At 36.2% G+C, this 18,794-nt stretch overlaps 1 protein-coding gene across 1 annotated transcript in view; it reads right to left on the reverse strand.

Moving 5' to 3' along the window:
• The window catches only part of SEC22A (SEC22 homolog A, vesicle trafficking protein), a 56,855-nt gene that overhangs the window by 32,760 nt on the left and 5,301 nt on the right, over positions 1-18,794 (reverse strand). The window contains exons 2-4 of the mRNA XM_019738990.3: positions 16,664-16,864; positions 4,114-4,277; positions 2,766-2,960 (exon numbers count right to left, since the gene is read on the reverse strand). Of these exons, the coding sequence (XP_019594549.2) occupies positions 2,766-2,960; positions 4,114-4,277; positions 16,664-16,845 (541 nt within the window). The 5' untranslated portion in view covers positions 16,846-16,864. The remainder of the gene's footprint in view (positions 1-2,765; positions 2,961-4,113; positions 4,278-16,663; positions 16,865-18,794) is intronic.

The raw sequence follows: 18,794 nt of genomic DNA on the forward strand, positions 1-18,794 counted from the left end.
CTTTGAATTTTTTTTTAATTCACTCTTACAGTCTCTGACTTTTGATTGGATTGTTTCATCCATTTGCATTTTGTGTAATATTATATTCACATATAATGTTATTATTGTTATAGTGAATTTACATCTACCATTTTACTTATCTCTATATGTCTTGTGCTTTTTGCTCTATTCCTCCTTTACTATCATTGCATTAAATGAGTATTTTATATGCCAGTATTTTAACTTCTTTAATGATTTTTTACTATTTTTTGAGTTATCTGCTTAGTGGCTGCTCTAGGACTCACCATATACATCTCACCAGAAACAGCTTTAGATTTATACTAACTTAACTCCAGTGAGTTACAGAAATATTACTCCTATATTGCTCGACTGCCTTTCTCCCTTTTCTGCAGCAAGGTTGTTACACATTTTACACTTATAAATGTTACAAACCCAAAATACATTGTTATATAATTATTACTTTACATACTTTTCTGTCTTTTAAAGAAGCCAAGAGAAGAAAAGAGAGCAATTATATTTTTATAGTTTCGTTAATATTCTTATCATTCTGGCTTTCTTATTTGTTCCTGTGGATTCAAATTACTACCTGGAGTCATTTCCTTAGCCTAATGCAGCTTTGTTCAAATCCACCTCCCTTGTGCTGTTATTAGAAAATATATTTCATGTCTATATGTTATAAGACCAACAATATATTATACAGATTATTTTATATGATTACTTTTTAAAAGAAAAATGTACTTTTACTGTCTTATCATTGTTCTCTGATTTTTTTTTTTTTTTTTTTTTTTTTTGTGTGTGTGTGTGTGTGTGTGTGTGTCACTTCAAATTAGTGTCTGGGTTACTTGCTTTCAGCCTGAAGAACTTCTTTTGGTATTTCTTGTAAGGTGAGTCTGCCAGCAACAAATTCTCTCATCTTCTGCTTATCTGAAAATATCTTTATTCCAACTTCATTTTTGAAAGATAGCTTTACTGGATATAGCATTCTTGGTTCACAAGTTTTTTTTTAACCCTTTGAGCATTCTGAACATGTTCTCCCACTACCTTCAGGTCTCCATTGTTTCTGTTGAGAAGTCAGTTAGTTGTTAATCTTATTGGGGTGCTCTTGTAAGTGGCAGGTTGTTTTTTCCTTGCTATTTTCAAGATTTTCTCCTTGTCTTTGTCTTCTAGCATTTTAGTATGATTCATCTATTTGTAGGTCTCTTGCATGTATCCTATTTGGAATTAAATGAGCTTCTTGGATGAGTCAATTTTTTTGAGTAAATTTGGGAACTTTTCTGCCATTATTCCCTCAAATATTTTTTCTGCTCCTTTCTCTCTCTGCTCTCCTGGTTCTCGCATCACACATATATTAGTGTGCTTAATAGTGTCCCATTTTTCTAAGGTTCTCTTCTTCATTCTTTTTTCTCTCTGTTCTTTGGCTTGCATAACCTCTATTGATATATCTTCAAGTTTGCTAACTCTTTCTTATGCCAGTTCAAATCTACTATTGAGACCCATTAGTGAATTTTTCATTTCAGTTGCATTTTTCAATCCCAGAATTTCCGTCTGGTTCTTTTTCTTTATAATTTCTAACTCTTTGTTTTTTTATTGTCTATTTGATGACATCTCATTCTCATACCTTCCTTACTTCTTTAATCATGGTTTCTCTTATTTTCTTTGAAAATAATTATAATGGCTACTTTGAAGTCTATGTCTGTGTTAAATCTGACATCTCTCACAGGCAGGTTTTATTGCCTGCTTCCCCTCCCCCCCCAGTGTATATGTATTATACTCTCCTCTTCCTCTGTATGTCCTGTAATTTTTTGTTGGAAACTGGACATTTTAGATAACACATTGTAGCAATTTGGGGTACTGGTCCACCTCCTTTCCCCCAAAGCTTGCTATTGTTATTTGCTTATTTACTTGTTTCCTGACTGGCTGGATTATTTTAGTCAAATCTGCTTCCCCTTTTCTCCCATAATTTTTACTAAACCAAATATGAATTGTTCAGTCCTGGATGCCACATTTGAAGTATATTAACAAAATAAAACATATACAAAGCTTCCAGGATAGTGTTTCAAAATGCCATAGACAAAGAGGCTAAGGGAATGAGGACATTTTATATGAAGTTGATCATACTAATGGAATAGAAAAGACACAGAGTTGCTGACTTCAAAGTTCTGAAGTGCTATTCTGGTAAAATTGAAGAGAGAGAAGTAGAGGTCACAGAACTTAGACAAACAGGTAAACATTATAGGAAATAGACCTTTGCTCAAATATGAGGAAGAATTTCTTGGACAAGAAATTCAACTATGGCATATGCTACCTTATAAAATAATAAGGTTTCCATTTTTAAGCAGAGGTTTTCAACTTGTCATAACTGTATTCCTTGTTTGGGAGGGGAGGTTTGAGATGATCACATTTTCTGTGACAGTCAAAAACCTCTGCCTTGAATGTAGCATTTTGATGTAATACAAAGCATTTTACATGCTTATAAACATATATTACAAATAAACTATTCATTTCTAGTCAAATGTTTACAAAGAAACCTTCTTAAATGTATCCCTAGCAAAGAGTTCCTCTGAGATGGCTATTTAAAAGAATTTTCCTGATTAGTCACATATCTGATAGAGTACTGTATAAAACCACTGGGAGAAAGGATTACTCTGAACTTCGAAATTCTCTCATGTACTTGCTTTAAAATATTAGAATAAAGCAATTCATTTTCAAGAGTTCCTCAGTTCTTACAAAAGATTTTTTAAATAAAATTGAGATCCAAAACTCACCAGAAGAAATCTTACCAGCACCTTTATAGTCAACAGAAAATGCAGATGTGACTCCATTGGCTGGCCCCAGTTCACACATGGAAATTTGATAAGGGGGCCTCAGCTTGATTTCCATCTGCATGTCAGACAGATTTATCTTTGTTGAAAGAGACCTGGGATTATTATATCGCTGCTTGGTCCTCTGAATGAAGTTATCTATGTAAAATAAAAAATAAATTTCCTTGCAGTCATTTGTTAATTAAATAATTTGAGAGTGTGATGTTCATGGACAGTAAATTTTGTAGATAAACTGTTTAATTTGTTATCCAAAACTGTTCAATTTATCATGGAGTGTTCTAATATTACTTGTGTTTAATGGTTAATATGTCATGGAGTCATTTCACACTCTAGAAATTAGTTATTGTAAATAAACTAAGGATTTAACACCACATGACTGTGAGAATTTTTTTACTATTATATCCATTTCAAGGAGTTACTTTGACCTTACTTCTACGACAAAACAGTAACAGCTTTAGTCTTGAAACCAAAATCTTAATGTTTATATGGATTCATATCTCATAAAACATTAAGTCTCTCATCATTTACCAGTTTTAATTACATAAGAACATACACTATAAATTCCATGTTCTTATAAAACTTGCTTATTTATTGCTTACACCATTAGAATGTATAGTTTAAAGAATAAATTTAATTAAATAAATAAAAGACATTTCCTAAATATCTTCTAAGATATTTCCTAAATAATCTTCCAATTTTATTTTCACTGTTTATAACTTGGTTTTACTTTTTCTTTTCCTCCTAGAGCAAACTTCAAGGAATGCCCACAGGCCCAATCTAGCCTGCTGTTTTTGTAAATAAAGTTTTATTAAAATATAACTATGCTCATTCATTTACATATTCTTATGGCTGCTTTCCAGCTATAATGGTAGGGCTGAGTAGTTGTGACAGAGACCATATGGTCCTTTTAAGCCTAAAATATGTACCATACGGTCCTTTCCAGCAAATGTTTGCCAACCTCTGTTCTACATTACGCAGACTATCACAAACACAAAATTCTGAATCTCTGGCTTATAAATTTCTCATTGAGAAACTGTCCTCCAGGATTAATTCTTTGTGCCAATAATCACAATCACCTCCATAGCTCAAATACAGTATTTTCTAAAAAGCACCTAAATGAAGACGTTGCCATAATCTATAGACCATTTGTCAAATTATTCTATCAAAAGCAAGGAAGCAGAATTTTCTGAGTTTTCCCCCTCCCCCGCCCCCGCCCCAGTATTAGATTAAAAATTGCTTAAGACTGGCTGGAGACAGGGTAATGAAAAGGAAACAAAAATCAGGCCCTTACCAAATTCAATGAAACAGTATGGTCTGACAGCAGTGTTTGTCTTCATCATGTTATAAGTAGTAATGAACTCCTTCTGAAGCTCATCCAGGAAAGAGAAGGCCAGAACATTTGGGTAATTTTCAGTGCACAACATCATGTAGCTTACTCCCAGAGAGCTAATAAAACTACAGTGTAAAAAACATCGGTTTTAAAATTTCAAAGTAAATCAAGATAATTTGTTGCTTCACATGACTGGCTCTATACACCATAAACTGCTGCTACAGTGGCAATAAAGATATTAACATTATATAGTACCTCAAAAAAAAATTAAAGAAACCAAAATATAATATTTTCAGTTGTGGTTTAAAAACAGTAGACAAAAAAATGGAATGTACATGTGCTATAGTTCCTACAGAGGAACACATGCTATAGTTCTAACATTTCAGTTATTTGTCACTTGGGGTAGGTAGAAAGCATGTGAATAAAAGAATGTACAAATATATAGGGTTACAGACAGCTTAACATTTATAGCTTCAACCTAGTGGAACTTAATCCTGTTTGAATCAAGAACCCTAGAGATTTTGATAAAAGTCATGGATACCCTCCCCAGAGAGATGTTGAACAACACAGAACTTAGTACACAATTTCAGGGTGGTTACTGACCTCCTGAAGTCATCCACTAAACTCAGAATCAAATCCTCTACATAGTAATGAATTATGAATCATTGGGGAAAAGGGAGAAATTCATGAATTCATAACAATAAATAATAAAAAGGGAGGAAAGGAGGACTCTTTTTTTTTTTTTTAACAGTAGGATGACTAGTGCCAACTGGTAAATGTGGAGGTAATACTAGAATTGCAACCAACACAGTAAAGGTTGGACCAAGCAAGGACAATCAATGGATGCTAAATCTAGGTAAGGAGCAGGAAATTTTGCACGGCTTTAAAATGTCTTCCCATGGATTGCTTATTGGTTGCAAAGGAAAAAATATTTATTATACAGTAGAAACTAGACAATACCTTGACAAAGTACTCTAACATCACTGTGAGGGGCAGACAGACTTCCTGTGCCTCCAGATACAACATTTTCAGAAAGACGTATCAGCTAGTAGTATTCCGGCCCATCAGTTAGTTTTTAGACAGTTTGTGAAGTAGGGGTCCATGAATCTAATCATGACGGAACACCAGAATGATCAACATTCTATTTATAAAAGGGGAGGGGCTGTATTCTTTAAAAGTCTCAATGTTATAAAAAAGAAATAAAGACTGTGGAAATGTTTCTGATCAAAGGCAGCTAAAGAGACACAACTAAATGTAATACCTAACCGTAATCTAGATCGTGCCAGAAATGAGGAAAAAAACGCTATAAAGAACATTCCTGGGTCAATTGACAAAAATAGAAAACAGGCAATAGATTAGAAAAAGTATGGTATCAATATTAAATTTACTAGAGCTGATAACTGTACTATAGTTAAGTAAGAGAATATCCCTCATTTTAGAAAATATACTTTGAAGTGGTTAGGAATCAGATAGGGGGACAGGTAAAATGATAAAGCAAATGGGGTAAAATGTTAACAAAACATAAATCTGAGAACAGGTATTATTTGTATTTTTCCTATTTTTTCCAACTTTCCTGTAAGTTTTAAATTGTTTCTAAATAAGTTAAAATTTTAAAACAAAAAACTTCTACTTTAAGCACTGAAATGTTTAACCATGTTCTATTGAAAAAAAACTGGCTATAATAAAGTACATACCCCCTTTAAAAAGCACAAGAAAGGGACACAAATTCACCCTTAATGAATCACTTAAAACAGTTTCTTAAAGTACTGTCAACATAGCTGGTCTAGATCAAGGGCAGCAAACAGACCATACAGGCTGTAACTCCTATCTGTCTTATCAATCTTTACTGCCAAACCCTGATGTATATTAGAGTTCCCTCCCCACCTTTTTTTCTAATAATATAGAAACAGAATTTATTTATTAACTTAATTTTTAGAATCCTGTGCCATACTTTTATATATGTATATATTCACATGATTCAAATTTCATAAGAATGAAAAAATGAAAGGAAACACTGTATTTAAAGTGTCTTATCCGACGGGCCTGGTGGCTCAGGTGGTTGGAGCGCCGAACTCCTAACGCCCAAGGTTGCAACTGAGAAACACTGGCTTGAACTGGAGTTGGGGGAAGTGGGCTGAAGAAGTGGGAAAAAAATAAAAAATAAAATAGTCTTATCCCTACCTCTGCCCACAGATACCCAGTTCTCTGTCCCTCAAGTAACTCATGTTATTATTAATTTCCTGTGTATCCTTGCAGTGAGCGTTTATGCATATACAAGAGTCTCTCTCTCTCTCTCTCTCTCTCTCTCCCCCCCCCCTTTTCCCCTCTTTCTTTCTTTAAGGCCATGCCAGGCAGCCAAAGGATGTGAGGTTGGCACCTATTAATCATCTATTATTAATGGTGAGGGATATACTACCAGTCAAACTCTGCTGATCTTATGCTTCTGGAATAACCTGGAATTCCTTTGTGAAATTCCGCTTAGTACATACTCCTTTGATGCAATGTTTTCAAACTACAAGCTGTTAACTCATTAGGTCATAAAATTAGTTTAATGAATTACACACAGCATTTTCCTAAAAATTGAAATAGAATATAAGAGAAAATATTGGAATGCATATTGTTTCATAAAACTTTTGTTTTAGTTTCCTATTTGTGCATTGGTAGTGTTCACAAATAAAATATATCTCTTTATGGGTCAGTCAAAAATGTTTAGCTATAACACTGCATTTTCCTACAAAATTAATAACTAAAGGCCAAATTATATTTTTCCCAAAGAATTTTCTTTCCTCCCCCAAAAAATCTTCACTATCATTAACAAAATTCTGACATATTAGCATTCAAATATACCGGACAATAATTTGAATTGGGATAGAACATAATTCATGATTGGCTTTCACACACTAGGAACTCCCAAGTGGCTAACTGGGAGTTATTTCATTATCCTTCAATATGACTGAAGCTTTTAGACTCTTTTTGTATTATGGCAGGGTTTTACTGTATTTCCATATTAGTAAGACAGTGAACCACAGACACCTACATGATAGTTTATCCCAAATGGTTCCTCTTTGCTTACACTAAATTTAATTAGAGAATTACACGTGAGATAAAGGGAACCCTATGTTTTTAAGATTGTATGTTAGCATTTTCAATGAGTCTTTATTCCAAAGTCTTTATTTTACTATAATTGCATTGATACTCTCTGAAAAGGCTATAAAGTGTTTTATAATACTACGGCTTTTCATAGTGAGGTCAGCCTTAGATGCTGTCTTTCTCTGAAATACAAAGCCAGGTTTCCAAAAGTATATACAGCTCAGTTGATTTACCTTTGTTATCGAAAGACCTCTGCTTTTTCAATTCTCACTGAGACAGACGGCTAGACTCCCACCATTCCACTGGGGACCACTCAGAGGAGCTAGTCTAAATCACGCCATGCGTGCCAGTTTGGGCATGCTTTAGCCCACGCATCAGGTTCACTTCGCGCACATTTTATAGACAATCTGGTTGTCGTTCTTTGGCTTTGAGGAGGAGGAAGAGAAATAGTAACAGCAGCAGGTACAGCTTAGTGACCGCTTAGTATGAATTAGGCCCTCTGCTAAATGCTTTACACGTTATCTGAGGGCATTCTCACAGTAAAGGGGCATGGCTATCTACATTTTACAGATGAAGGACCAGAGGCTCGGGGAGCTTAGTAACTTACCCAAGGCCACACCATTAAGAAGCAAAGCTGGGACGAACTTAGTTCTACCTCCAAAGCCACATGCATTCCATAACATAACACCCACTTTTCTATGGTACAGATAAATCAATTATGTCCTAATCCACCAACGTTTTTTTCAGCTTTTCCAAGCCACAAATCAGTCTCTATTTTTTCCCCCAATTAAGAGTCATGACACTTGAGGATTTTGGAACTTGCATCAGAAGGATATTCAGAAAGCCCAGCCACCTTCCCCACTTCCTGGTGTGCAACCATCCTCCTTCCTCTCGGCATTGCAGCCACACCAGTCCTGTTTCAGATCCCTAAGGATATCAACCTACTCCCAACTTGAGAGGTTTCACAAATTCTGTCTTCCTACTTGCAATGTTCCTAACCCCACTGTTACCACGCTCCGGTTCTGACCTACTCATCCTTCAGTTCTTAGCTCAAAATCCCTCCCAGAGCACACACTCTAAATTGATCCCACCAGCTGTTATTTTTCTTCATGTAACTAACTCAATTTGTAATATATTTATGTGTTTATTTGTTGTAATGTCTTTCTCATTAATATCTATGCTCAATGAGAGCACCAATGATTTCTGTATGGTTCAACACTATATTTAGTACCTAGAATATTTTGCATCTAGGAAAAAATAAGTGCTTAATAAATTAGTGAATAAATGAGTAAAAAATGGCATCATTTATTCTTGTATTATGTACAGCCCAGCAGTATCTACACAAAGGATCGACACAAAGCAGAAGCTTAATAAATAGTTGACTAAATGACAGAAGAGAGCAGAACTTCACACCTGCTGGTCCAGGCAGTGTTCCCAGAAGCCGTTAGGGTTCAGGTCAGTGAGCCTTCAACGTCCCCCTACTTTAAAGAGAGGGTGTTCTCAGGATCCCGGCAGAATTATTCAGCTCTGCAGTGAGTACCTCCAGGTGGCTAGACAGATCTAACAGGTATGTCTGCTCCTTTTATTTTATTACAGTTATTATTAATACACACACACACACACACACACACACACACACATCACTCCTCTTTTCTCCAGCTTGAGCAAAATTTTTAAATCGCCATTGTTTCTTCCTACTTTGCTCTAATTTCCTTTTTCTTTTTTATTTCCCTTCCACTTCTGGGCTTCGTTCTTTAGAGCTACTCCCTTTCTTCTGGCCAAGGAGTTTACCCAGCCTTATTTTATCTTTGGTTCCTCTCCACAGCACACACACTAGGAACTTCTTTAGGGCCTTCCAGGATCAAGCGTGTCTTAAACAGGTAAGGCTGGCAGATGTTCAAACTCCAGATGAGGGGGATTTAGCCCTTTCAACCACTTTGTTATAAAGCTAATTCTATCATGTATCCAAGAGGGCCAAAGCTCAGGTGATTCCTAAAGGCCAAAAAATGAAAAAGTATTTTTAGAAATTAAACCTCCAGTATCTAATCTTATTTAGGAACTGACAAAAAGAAGTTTTATGTATCACCGATTAAACAACGCCATTACCAAGAGAGTTCTGGCCTGCTGCACCCAACTAAGTAACTCCTGAAAATAATGATCTTCCCACAACAAGCAACAGAGCACCGAGTGCAGTATACGCCTAGCATTCTGCTGTATGCACTCTGATCACAGACAACGTCCCTCCTGCCAGGCACTTGCATCACGGGACCGGGAATGCACTTAACACAATGATACACAAAACAAGACAAGGAGACACAATCGCATTTCGCAGCATGCTAAAGCACAAAATATATACCAAACTATTTATAAATTGAGACAATAATAATTAATATTTGCATGACATACGATTTTCATCCTGCAATTGTACTGTTACACATAGAAAGCCTGCCCATCTTTTGTAGCCATGTTTGCCCAGTGAACAGCTTTCCTGGGGGAAGAAAAGTTCTCCAGGAGGACATGCCATCTCTAATCTACTGTTAAAATTGCTAAAGATGGGAAAAATAATATTTCTGAAATAGAACTTTTCACACTGAATACCAATCTCTAAAATAAAGTGTTTCAACTTTCAAATATACAAAAAGTTTGACATTATGAAAGTGAGTATGCCTTAGGAATATTATCACCAACTATGTCTAAAAGGAAACAAGACGAAAACAAGATTTTGCCATCAATGGGACAGGACAGTAAGGAGATAAGAACCGGAAAAAGAATTCAATAACACTGAGTGTCTACCATGTGCATCATTCTACCAGAAACTTCCTATTTTCTCACTTATTCCTCTCCTATGTGGGCAACTTTCAATTACCCTCCAATGGTGAAGAGCTAAATCATAAACACATTATCCCATGAATAAAGACGCATTTCAGTCACTAAATAAGAAAATATTAATATGCAACATGCCAAGTGATAGCAACTTATAATGGTAAACTAAAGGAGAATCAGATGATTTTAAGTGGCCGAAGGTGATTACACCATCAGAGCCTTGGATAAAACACAGGGCAAGAATAATTTCCCTTTGACATCCTTCATTTCCTTTTCTGTAGTTAATCTATGTCCTGATTCACCCTTTCCCACTAACCCTAACACCTTCACACCCCAGAGAATGAAGATCCTCACTTTTTTAGATAATCAATCACAGACAATCCATAATTTATTTACTTCTGGTTAGTATTCCAGAAGTTTATAGCACCTAGAACTCATTTTCCCACAGAAACTGTATTTTAAGAGTAATTAGATTCCTAGACTAGTAAAGAGCCTATTTAATACATATAGTGCTGAAAAGCTATAGATTTTACTATAATAAACAGTAAAAAAAAATTCATATATATGTCCATATATATGGCTAGTAATGAGACAACACAGGAAAGCAGGACACACAGGTTATTTCCCTCCACCAGGGGGTTTTGGTTTGGTAGCTACTGATGGGTTGCATTCTCCCGCCAGGCCCCTCCCACCAGACACCTAGACTCCAACAAGACAATGCCGTCTCATCAAGTTTAAACTTCACATATACTCTGTTCCTCATTATTTCTCAACCAATAAAGGGGGGAGGGGTAGTTTCACTGAATTCTCTTACCTTAATTTTTCTCTCCATAAAAAGTGAAAAAAATTAGGAGAATTAGGAATGCACCGTCAAGAGAGAGATTATGGGTAAACGGAGGCAACTCTTTAACCAGAGAATGGGAATGCTGAAGCCAAAAGACTGTGGGTCAGATACACCATTTATTAGTTTTGTGAGTCCGAACAAGTTTCTTTACATCCCTAAGTCTCAGTTTCCTCATCTGTAAAACAGGGGTGGTAGCCCTGTAATGGCCATCTGCCCAGCATCCCTTCTCTCCTTCCCTTTGGGGAATTATCTCCAGCTCCACCACCCATTTTATACGACTTTGGCAAAGCTGCCCATCAAAGGGGTGGGCATGTGAGCCAGGATCCACGTAAGAGTATCTCAGCCCTCTTCCACAATGTTACTCCAGAAATGGGCCATGACAGCATGGCCCACACAGAAAAGTCCTTTTCTTGAAACAGGGAGTGAGAGGGGTTACTCAGCTGGAATGAAGTAATCCTGGAGCTGCCTGCACAGTGTTTTCTAATATGTGGAGAATCCCCACCTGCAAAAGCAGAGAGAGTGGAGAAATGAGAGATGCCTGATAACATCTGAGTGCCTGGCTCCAGCCAACTCAGCAGCCAGCCTATCCTTCACAATACCCTTTTGCTGCTTAAGCTAGGATGAGCTGTGTTTCTGCCCTAAGCCATGGGAAAGAGCTGTATTATTAGGCATTCACAGAGCTGTTCTGAAATTTAATGATAACATTAGTAAAGGGCCTGGCAATTAAAGGTACTGAGTCATTATTGAAGTTGTTACTCCCGTAATCAGAAAATAACACCAAAGAGTGAAAGAAAAGCACTACCAGAAACTAAAACCAAAAGGCAGGTAAGCCTAAAATATAGCCTTCCCGGCTGGAGGTAGCAGTTTGGGGACAGATACGGTGAAAGTGAATCCTCAGGTAATGAGAGAATCTATGAAGCTCACAATCATTATCAGACTTCAAATGAATTCACAGTGAAAGAACGAAGGAATTTTATTTCTTGCACTAAACTTCACAATAAAGTGTGAATGGTCCCCCAAAGGGGTTTGTCTTTTCATAATATCAATGTCTAAATGTTTAAAGAAAGATATTTCAAAATGTACAACTATGATACTTAAACCTCCCAAACCAATCTCAACATTTTAAGATCTCACATGACACAACTTAATTTTCATGTGGTTCATAATTATTGCTTTAGTTATTGTTGCTTCCTAAGTAGTGACATATGTTTATATATTAAACATTTATGACAGTTTAAGGAAAGTATTCCTCAACTAGCGTAACAGATGAATTCCTTAAAAATTTATACAGAGGGAATTATAATATCACAAGGTAATGTGAAAAGAAATCACACAACTAGATTATGCACATCTGCCCCCAAAGTCAACGAGCCAAGACGAAGAATTTTGGAGAAAACGGAGACTTAATTCCATGGCCCTCTGAACACTGCCAAACCCCCAAAACAACCATCCCCCCTTGAGCAGCCACTATGATACACGCAAGCACAGTGCCAGCGCGAGCCATGCTCCACAGAATGTGCTCCAATAGCTGTACTGAACTATTCAGTCACTACAATCTGAAGTTCACCGTTTTCCCAATACACAGGGAAAACAAAAGGAATTTTCTCAATTTTAAATGTTACTCTCCGAATTTCTTTCTCAAAACTCTACTTCCTCTACCTATTCACCTAGAATCTAATATGAGGTACCATCTGATTTAGCACATAATTATACACTTAAGTTACTTTGTTTTGGTTCTCAGTGGTATTCTGCAAAGAGCATCTCAATTTCTATACAAATTTGAAAACCACAATGCTAAGAGATGAGGAATCAAAAATAATATAAGCCAGGGCAGAGCAATTATCTCAATGAGTTGCAATGTGGATAAAGAGAAAAGCTATAGCAATAAAAAAATTAATTAAAAAGGATGAAAAAGTCAAGTCAAACAAATTCTACAGATGATGTGTGAAGCAAGGAAGGTCATTAGAGAAACAGCAGTGATAAGAAGGGGATTCAAAAGAAGTAGGCTGTAAGCTGGGTTTCAAAGGAAAGAAGCATTTCCACACAGGGCTAGGAGAGCAAACCGGCAGGCTGGTGCCGGGGGCAGGGGTGCTCCACCACTACTACAGATCTGTGAGTTTTATCTGGCAAACTCATGGTGCTCAGAAAAAGAGGTGTCTTGTGAGAATTTTAAATAAGTCAGGAGACACACGTAAATTCCCTATTGTATACCGTGTTTCCCCCAAAACAAGACCTAGCTGGACCATCAGCTCTAAAGTGTCTTTTGGAGCAAAAATTAGTAAGACCCGATATTATATCATATTATATTATATTATGTTATAAGACCCAGTCTTATATTATATTAAAATAAGACTGAGTCTTATATTAATTTTTGCTCCAAAAGACGCATTAGAGCTGATTGTCCAGCTAGGTCTTATTTTTGGGGGAACGTGGTATATTTCAGTCTAAATCTGTCATATAGCATAAAAACCCCAATGATTTAGAAACTAACAAACAAGACCGCTAATCAATGATAGAAAACATAAAACCCAGTTTCTTATCAAGAAGTAAAACTAAAAATTCTCTGTAGTTTAATCCTTTTTTCAAACTTGGCTACAACTACAAAAATTACATGCACAGAGGGTTTTCCATCAGTGGTTCTGAAAGCCATGTAACCTTTAGACATTTCTAAATTGTATTCTTAGATCAAGCCAGATTAGACCTCTGCTGATTCACCCCACTCCTAAACTTGCTTATAAAATTGCTTTTTGCATCCTGCCATTTGCTTACAGTAAGGAATATTACAAGAAAACAAATCATAAAAAGCTCATTGTTATGGACGCTGGAAGAAGGCGATCCAAATGCTTCTCTTTTTACATACATCAAATCTCAGTAACATGAAAAGCAATGTTTTTACCCAATGGACATTGGGAATCCTGTAAATGATCCATTATCCCCTTTGTTTCGGCCACAAGGAAGCTCAAAGCAATGTTTGTAGCCCTTTCTAAGAAATGAATAGACTATATAGTTTGTATCTCCAGAAGGAAATGTTACTTCAGTTTATTATACTCCTAACCTTTATTTTTTCCTTCATAAGATTCTCTTACCTGTACTCTTGAGTTATTATTATTATTTTTTGTAAGTTGAATTCACCCCAGTCAAACAGAATTGGAGGGGTGTTAAAAATGTTATTAGTTTGGTGCAAAAGTAATTGCGGTTTAAAAGGGTGAAAAAAATAATTACAAAAACCGCAATTCCTTTTGCACCAACCTAATACTACATTCTACTCTTCTTTTAAGAGAATAAGGTAGAGGAACAAAAAACATTCGCAAAAAAGTTGTGGGTGCGTTTGTTTGTTTTTTAAGTCCAGATCTCTATCAGAATTAATATACTACATTCAAGCCAACCTTCTATAATGCTGACATCTGTCTACAGCACTACGCAACATAAATGACTAAAACTCAACACAGTGATCCAGGGCGCTAAAAGAGCATGTGTAGTGAATAAAATATTAAAATGTTTCAAGATTTTCTCTCCAAAACATTTAAGAGCAGGCTAAGACATCATTTTAGATATATTCACCACCACCACCACCACCATTTTCCAGATAAACCCTCAGAAAACCCAATTAAAGGTAACAGCTCATTACCTTTCCATTACGCAGGTGATCTGAGTAATTATAGACATTCTCTAAGGTCCCATTCTGGGCCTCTCAGAAACTCGGTGGGCATTCTGACCCTCACAGTTTCAACTTCTGTATGATTCCAAAATCTCTATCCCACATCGACTGGACTGCCTTGTCATAATCTCAACCAGAATGGAGCTTCGTTATCTTGCTCTCCTGCCGCATCCCCCATAAGCAATCCTTTCCAAAGACCTCATTCTGTCCAGTTCCCAGATTTCAGTCATCTTTGTGCCTTCCTTCTCCTCATCTCTGGTATTCCATCTTATCAGGCTTAATTGTTTTTTCTTTTGAAGTGTCTTTATGGTTGGCAATTTCTTTTTCATTTGCACTTGTATTTTATCAGGTCAGGCCCTAATTATAAGTTAACCTCTCTCCTCTGACTTTCCATTCCACCCTATATGCTAGTGTCACTTCTCTCAAACCTGCAGTAACAACTTCCTATAACCTATTACATCAAAGTGACATCTCTCAATCTCAACTTTCAGGGAAATCCAGGATCTGGCCCCATAATAATTATCTCACATTTCCCACAACTATCCTTGAATCACCATTCACATCACGAAGCCAAGCAGGTTAATGCAACTACCATGCTGAGTCACACTCTTATTATTCTGCCTCTCCCCACTACACCCGGAATGCCCTACTCTCTGCCTTAGGCAAATCTTACTATTTCTTCAGGACATGGCTCATGTCTTATCTCAATAATGAAGCTCTGCCTTCATTGTATCCTACATGGACCTTGTTCTTATTTGATTTCGTACTGTGTGCACAATCAGTATCAAACTGCTCAGAAGCTAACTGTGCTCTAATTATTTCATGGGTATGTCCTCCAAGGTGGTCTTATCTGTTCCCATGGTTTTAATCACAAGCTGCAAGCCGACCCCCAAATATAAATCTCCATACTTGTCCTTCTTCACTAAACTGCAGACTTACACATCCAGCTACCTGCCTAACAGTACCTCTTGGACGTCTAAGGGGCATCTCAGAATTCTCATGTCCAAAGAGAACTCTTGGTTTTTACCCCTGAGACACTTATCTTCCAGTCTTGTTCATTTCAGCCCCATTATCTATCCAGTTCCTCAGGACAAAAATCTAGAAGTGACTCTTGACTCTTCTCTTTCCCTCACATCCCACTTCAATACATGAAGATTTGTTGGTGCTACTCCCCAAATATAGCCCATATCCAAGCACTTCTCATCACTAGCACCCTTGTTCCAGTTACCCTGCCTGAACTTTTCTAAGAGTCTCCTAAATGATCTCTCTGCTTCCCCTCTTTTTTCCTGAGAGCCCATTCTTCACAGAGCAGCCAGGATGATCTACTCAAAGCCCAAATCAGATCATATAACTCGCCAGCTTAAAGCTCTCCAATGGTTTCCTATTGCATTGGACTCCATCCAAACTCCTCACAGCCTAGAAGGCCCTACATACCCTGTCTCATTTCTACCCTTCCAGCCTCACCTTCTGCCACTCTATTAATTGTCCATAGTGCTCAGCAGCTCTGGTTTTCTTTCCAGCCTTTGATCTGTATCAGTGGCCTCCTGCACTGGCTGTTATCTCTGCCTTGCTCTTCGTTCATAGCTTCCTTCATATAACTGCCTCTTTCTCACCTTTTAGGTTGCTGCTCAAATGTCACCCTCTCAGGCCCTTGACGACCATAAAGTCACTCTCTATCCCGCTGCCCAGTTTTACTTTCTTTATATACAATAAATAGTGATGAATGCTATCCCCTCTCACTAGAATGTAAACTTCCTAAGTTCTTTGAGGCCAGGTATCATGTAAGATTTTTTTATATTTCCCATTTCAGTTTGTCTAGGCATGTAAGAACACCAATAAATACCAAGAGATCAACTTATAAGATGAAATATCTGTGATCTGTAAAACTGTAAGTTTTTCTAAAACCAGATATAAACATAAACTGCAAAAAGGGTGATGAAGTGATGACTAATATTCAGTAAAAGTTCAGAACCACATGATTCTTGACTTAACAAGTTTTCCTAAACAAACACGAATTTCTATTGTAACCATTTATATTTCATTAAAATGACAACTACTAAGCCAGTGATTTTCATGAAGCAAAACTGAAGTCTTACTTAATGTGATAATGTCCAGTTTTCAGTGTGCATCTATCAGGAAGCTGAGCAAGTCTCCTCGAGAGCATTTTAGAATACTTCCTGCACTCCTGCAAGCCCGTGCCTTGTTCATAGTCAGTAGAAGCAGAAAGTGGCAGTCCATCTCTGACACGAAGGACTGAGGCAGATAAAATCATAGACATTTCAACTGACGGAAAAGACCTAAAACAAAATGAACAATTTGGATTAGGAAAAAAATTAAAACCAAAGCTGATAAACAGTGCAAAAATATTCAACTCACTAATAATCAAAGACATACTAATTAAAATGGTGACTTCCCATACTTTCCTTAACAAATTAGCTTTAAAAAAAAAAAAGACTACTTGCTTCTTTCTGGCATTCTCCTATGTGGAAGTAAATAATGGAATAAACATCATTCTTAAAACAATCTGGCAATATTCAACAGAGTTTAAAAATACTTATGGCCTTTGTCCACAAAAAAAATTAAATATATAACTTTACCTAAGGAAGTAATCAGATTCAGACAAAATTTAAACAGAAAAACATCCTTTAACAGCAATAACTGAAAACAACCTAAATATCAAGTAACAGGAGGATGGTATATCCCTCTGATAATACATCCATATGACAGAATATAATGCAGAAACTAAAAGTTAAGTTTGTAAAAAATAGTTTAATAATGTGGTAAAATGCTTATATGTTTGGTAGGGGGAAAAAAAGGCAGGATAAAAACTGTAAGTGTTGTTTTCCAGAAAGAAAAAGAGAAGAGAAGAACAAATGGAGAAACAGATACTGGAAGAAAACATACCAAAATTAGAATAATGCTTATATCCAGGAAATAGTGGGTGATTATCATTTTAAAATTTATTAAATTTTCATATTTCACAATGGGCATACATTACTTTTATAACCAGAAAATTCTTTTTTATTTAAAATAAATCTTAAAGCTAAAGGAACACTGGTTTTAATACTGTTCTCAATCTTTTTACCAGAAAGCAAAAAATAATAGCCTACTTTATTAGATTCTGGTCATGCGTTACAAAAATAGATAAAAGAACAACATAGGCCTGGGTGTGAAAGAAATCAATCAAACTTTGATAAAACATACACAGTAGTTTTCGAATTTTAGTTTGTATAAAAATCACTGGAAGTTTAGTTAGAAATGCAGATTTCTCCTAGACAAGAAAAAGCTAAAAGAGCATTACCACCAAACCCATATTACCAGAAATGTTAAAGGGAGGAAGGGGAGGAAGGGAAGGAAGGGGGAGGAGGAACATAAAAATATGACTAAAATGGCAATAACTACATACATATCAATAATTACTTTAAATGTAAATTGATTAAATACTCCAATAAAAAGACATTGGGTGACTGAATGGATAAGAAAACAAAACCCATACATATACTGCATACAAGAAACCCACTTCATATCAAAAGACAAATATAAACTTGAAAGCAAAAAAAATGGAAAAAGATATTTCATGCAAATGAAAATGGATAAAAAGGCTAGGGTAGCAATACTTATAACAGAAAAAAAGACTTTAAAACAAAGGCTATAATGACACAAAGAAGGACAGAAGGACATTTCATAATAATAAAAGGATCAATCCAACAAGAGGATATAACCTTTGTAAACATTTATGCATCAAATGTACGTGCACCTAAATATACAAAGCAAATACTGATGGATACAAAGGGATCAACAGTAATACAATAACAGCAGGGGACTTTAACACCCCTTTGATATCAATGGACAGATCATCCAGACCAAAAATCAACAAGGAAACAGCGGTCTTAAACAACACGTTAGACCAGATGGATTTAATTGATATTTTTAAAACATTTCACCCAAAAGCAGCAAAATATATATTCTTTTCAACTGCACATGGAACATTTTCCAGGACAGACCGCATGGTAGGCTACACTCAACAAATTTAAGAAGACTGCAGTCATATCAAGCATCTTCTCCAGTCACAATCGTATGACATTAGAATCAATTACAAGAAGAAAATTGAAAACACAAACAAGTGGAGGCTAAATAACATACTACTAAACAATGAATGGGTCAACAATGAGATCAAGGAAGAAGTCAAAAGGTACCTTGAGACAAATGAAAACACAATGACTCAAA

Source organism: Rhinolophus sinicus, chromosome 17 (assembly GCF_057876585.1).
Source record: "Rhinolophus sinicus isolate RSI-liver-muscle chromosome 17, RSI-T2T, whole genome shotgun sequence".
NCBI classification, from domain to species: domain Eukaryota; kingdom Metazoa; phylum Chordata; class Mammalia; order Chiroptera; family Rhinolophidae; genus Rhinolophus; species Rhinolophus sinicus.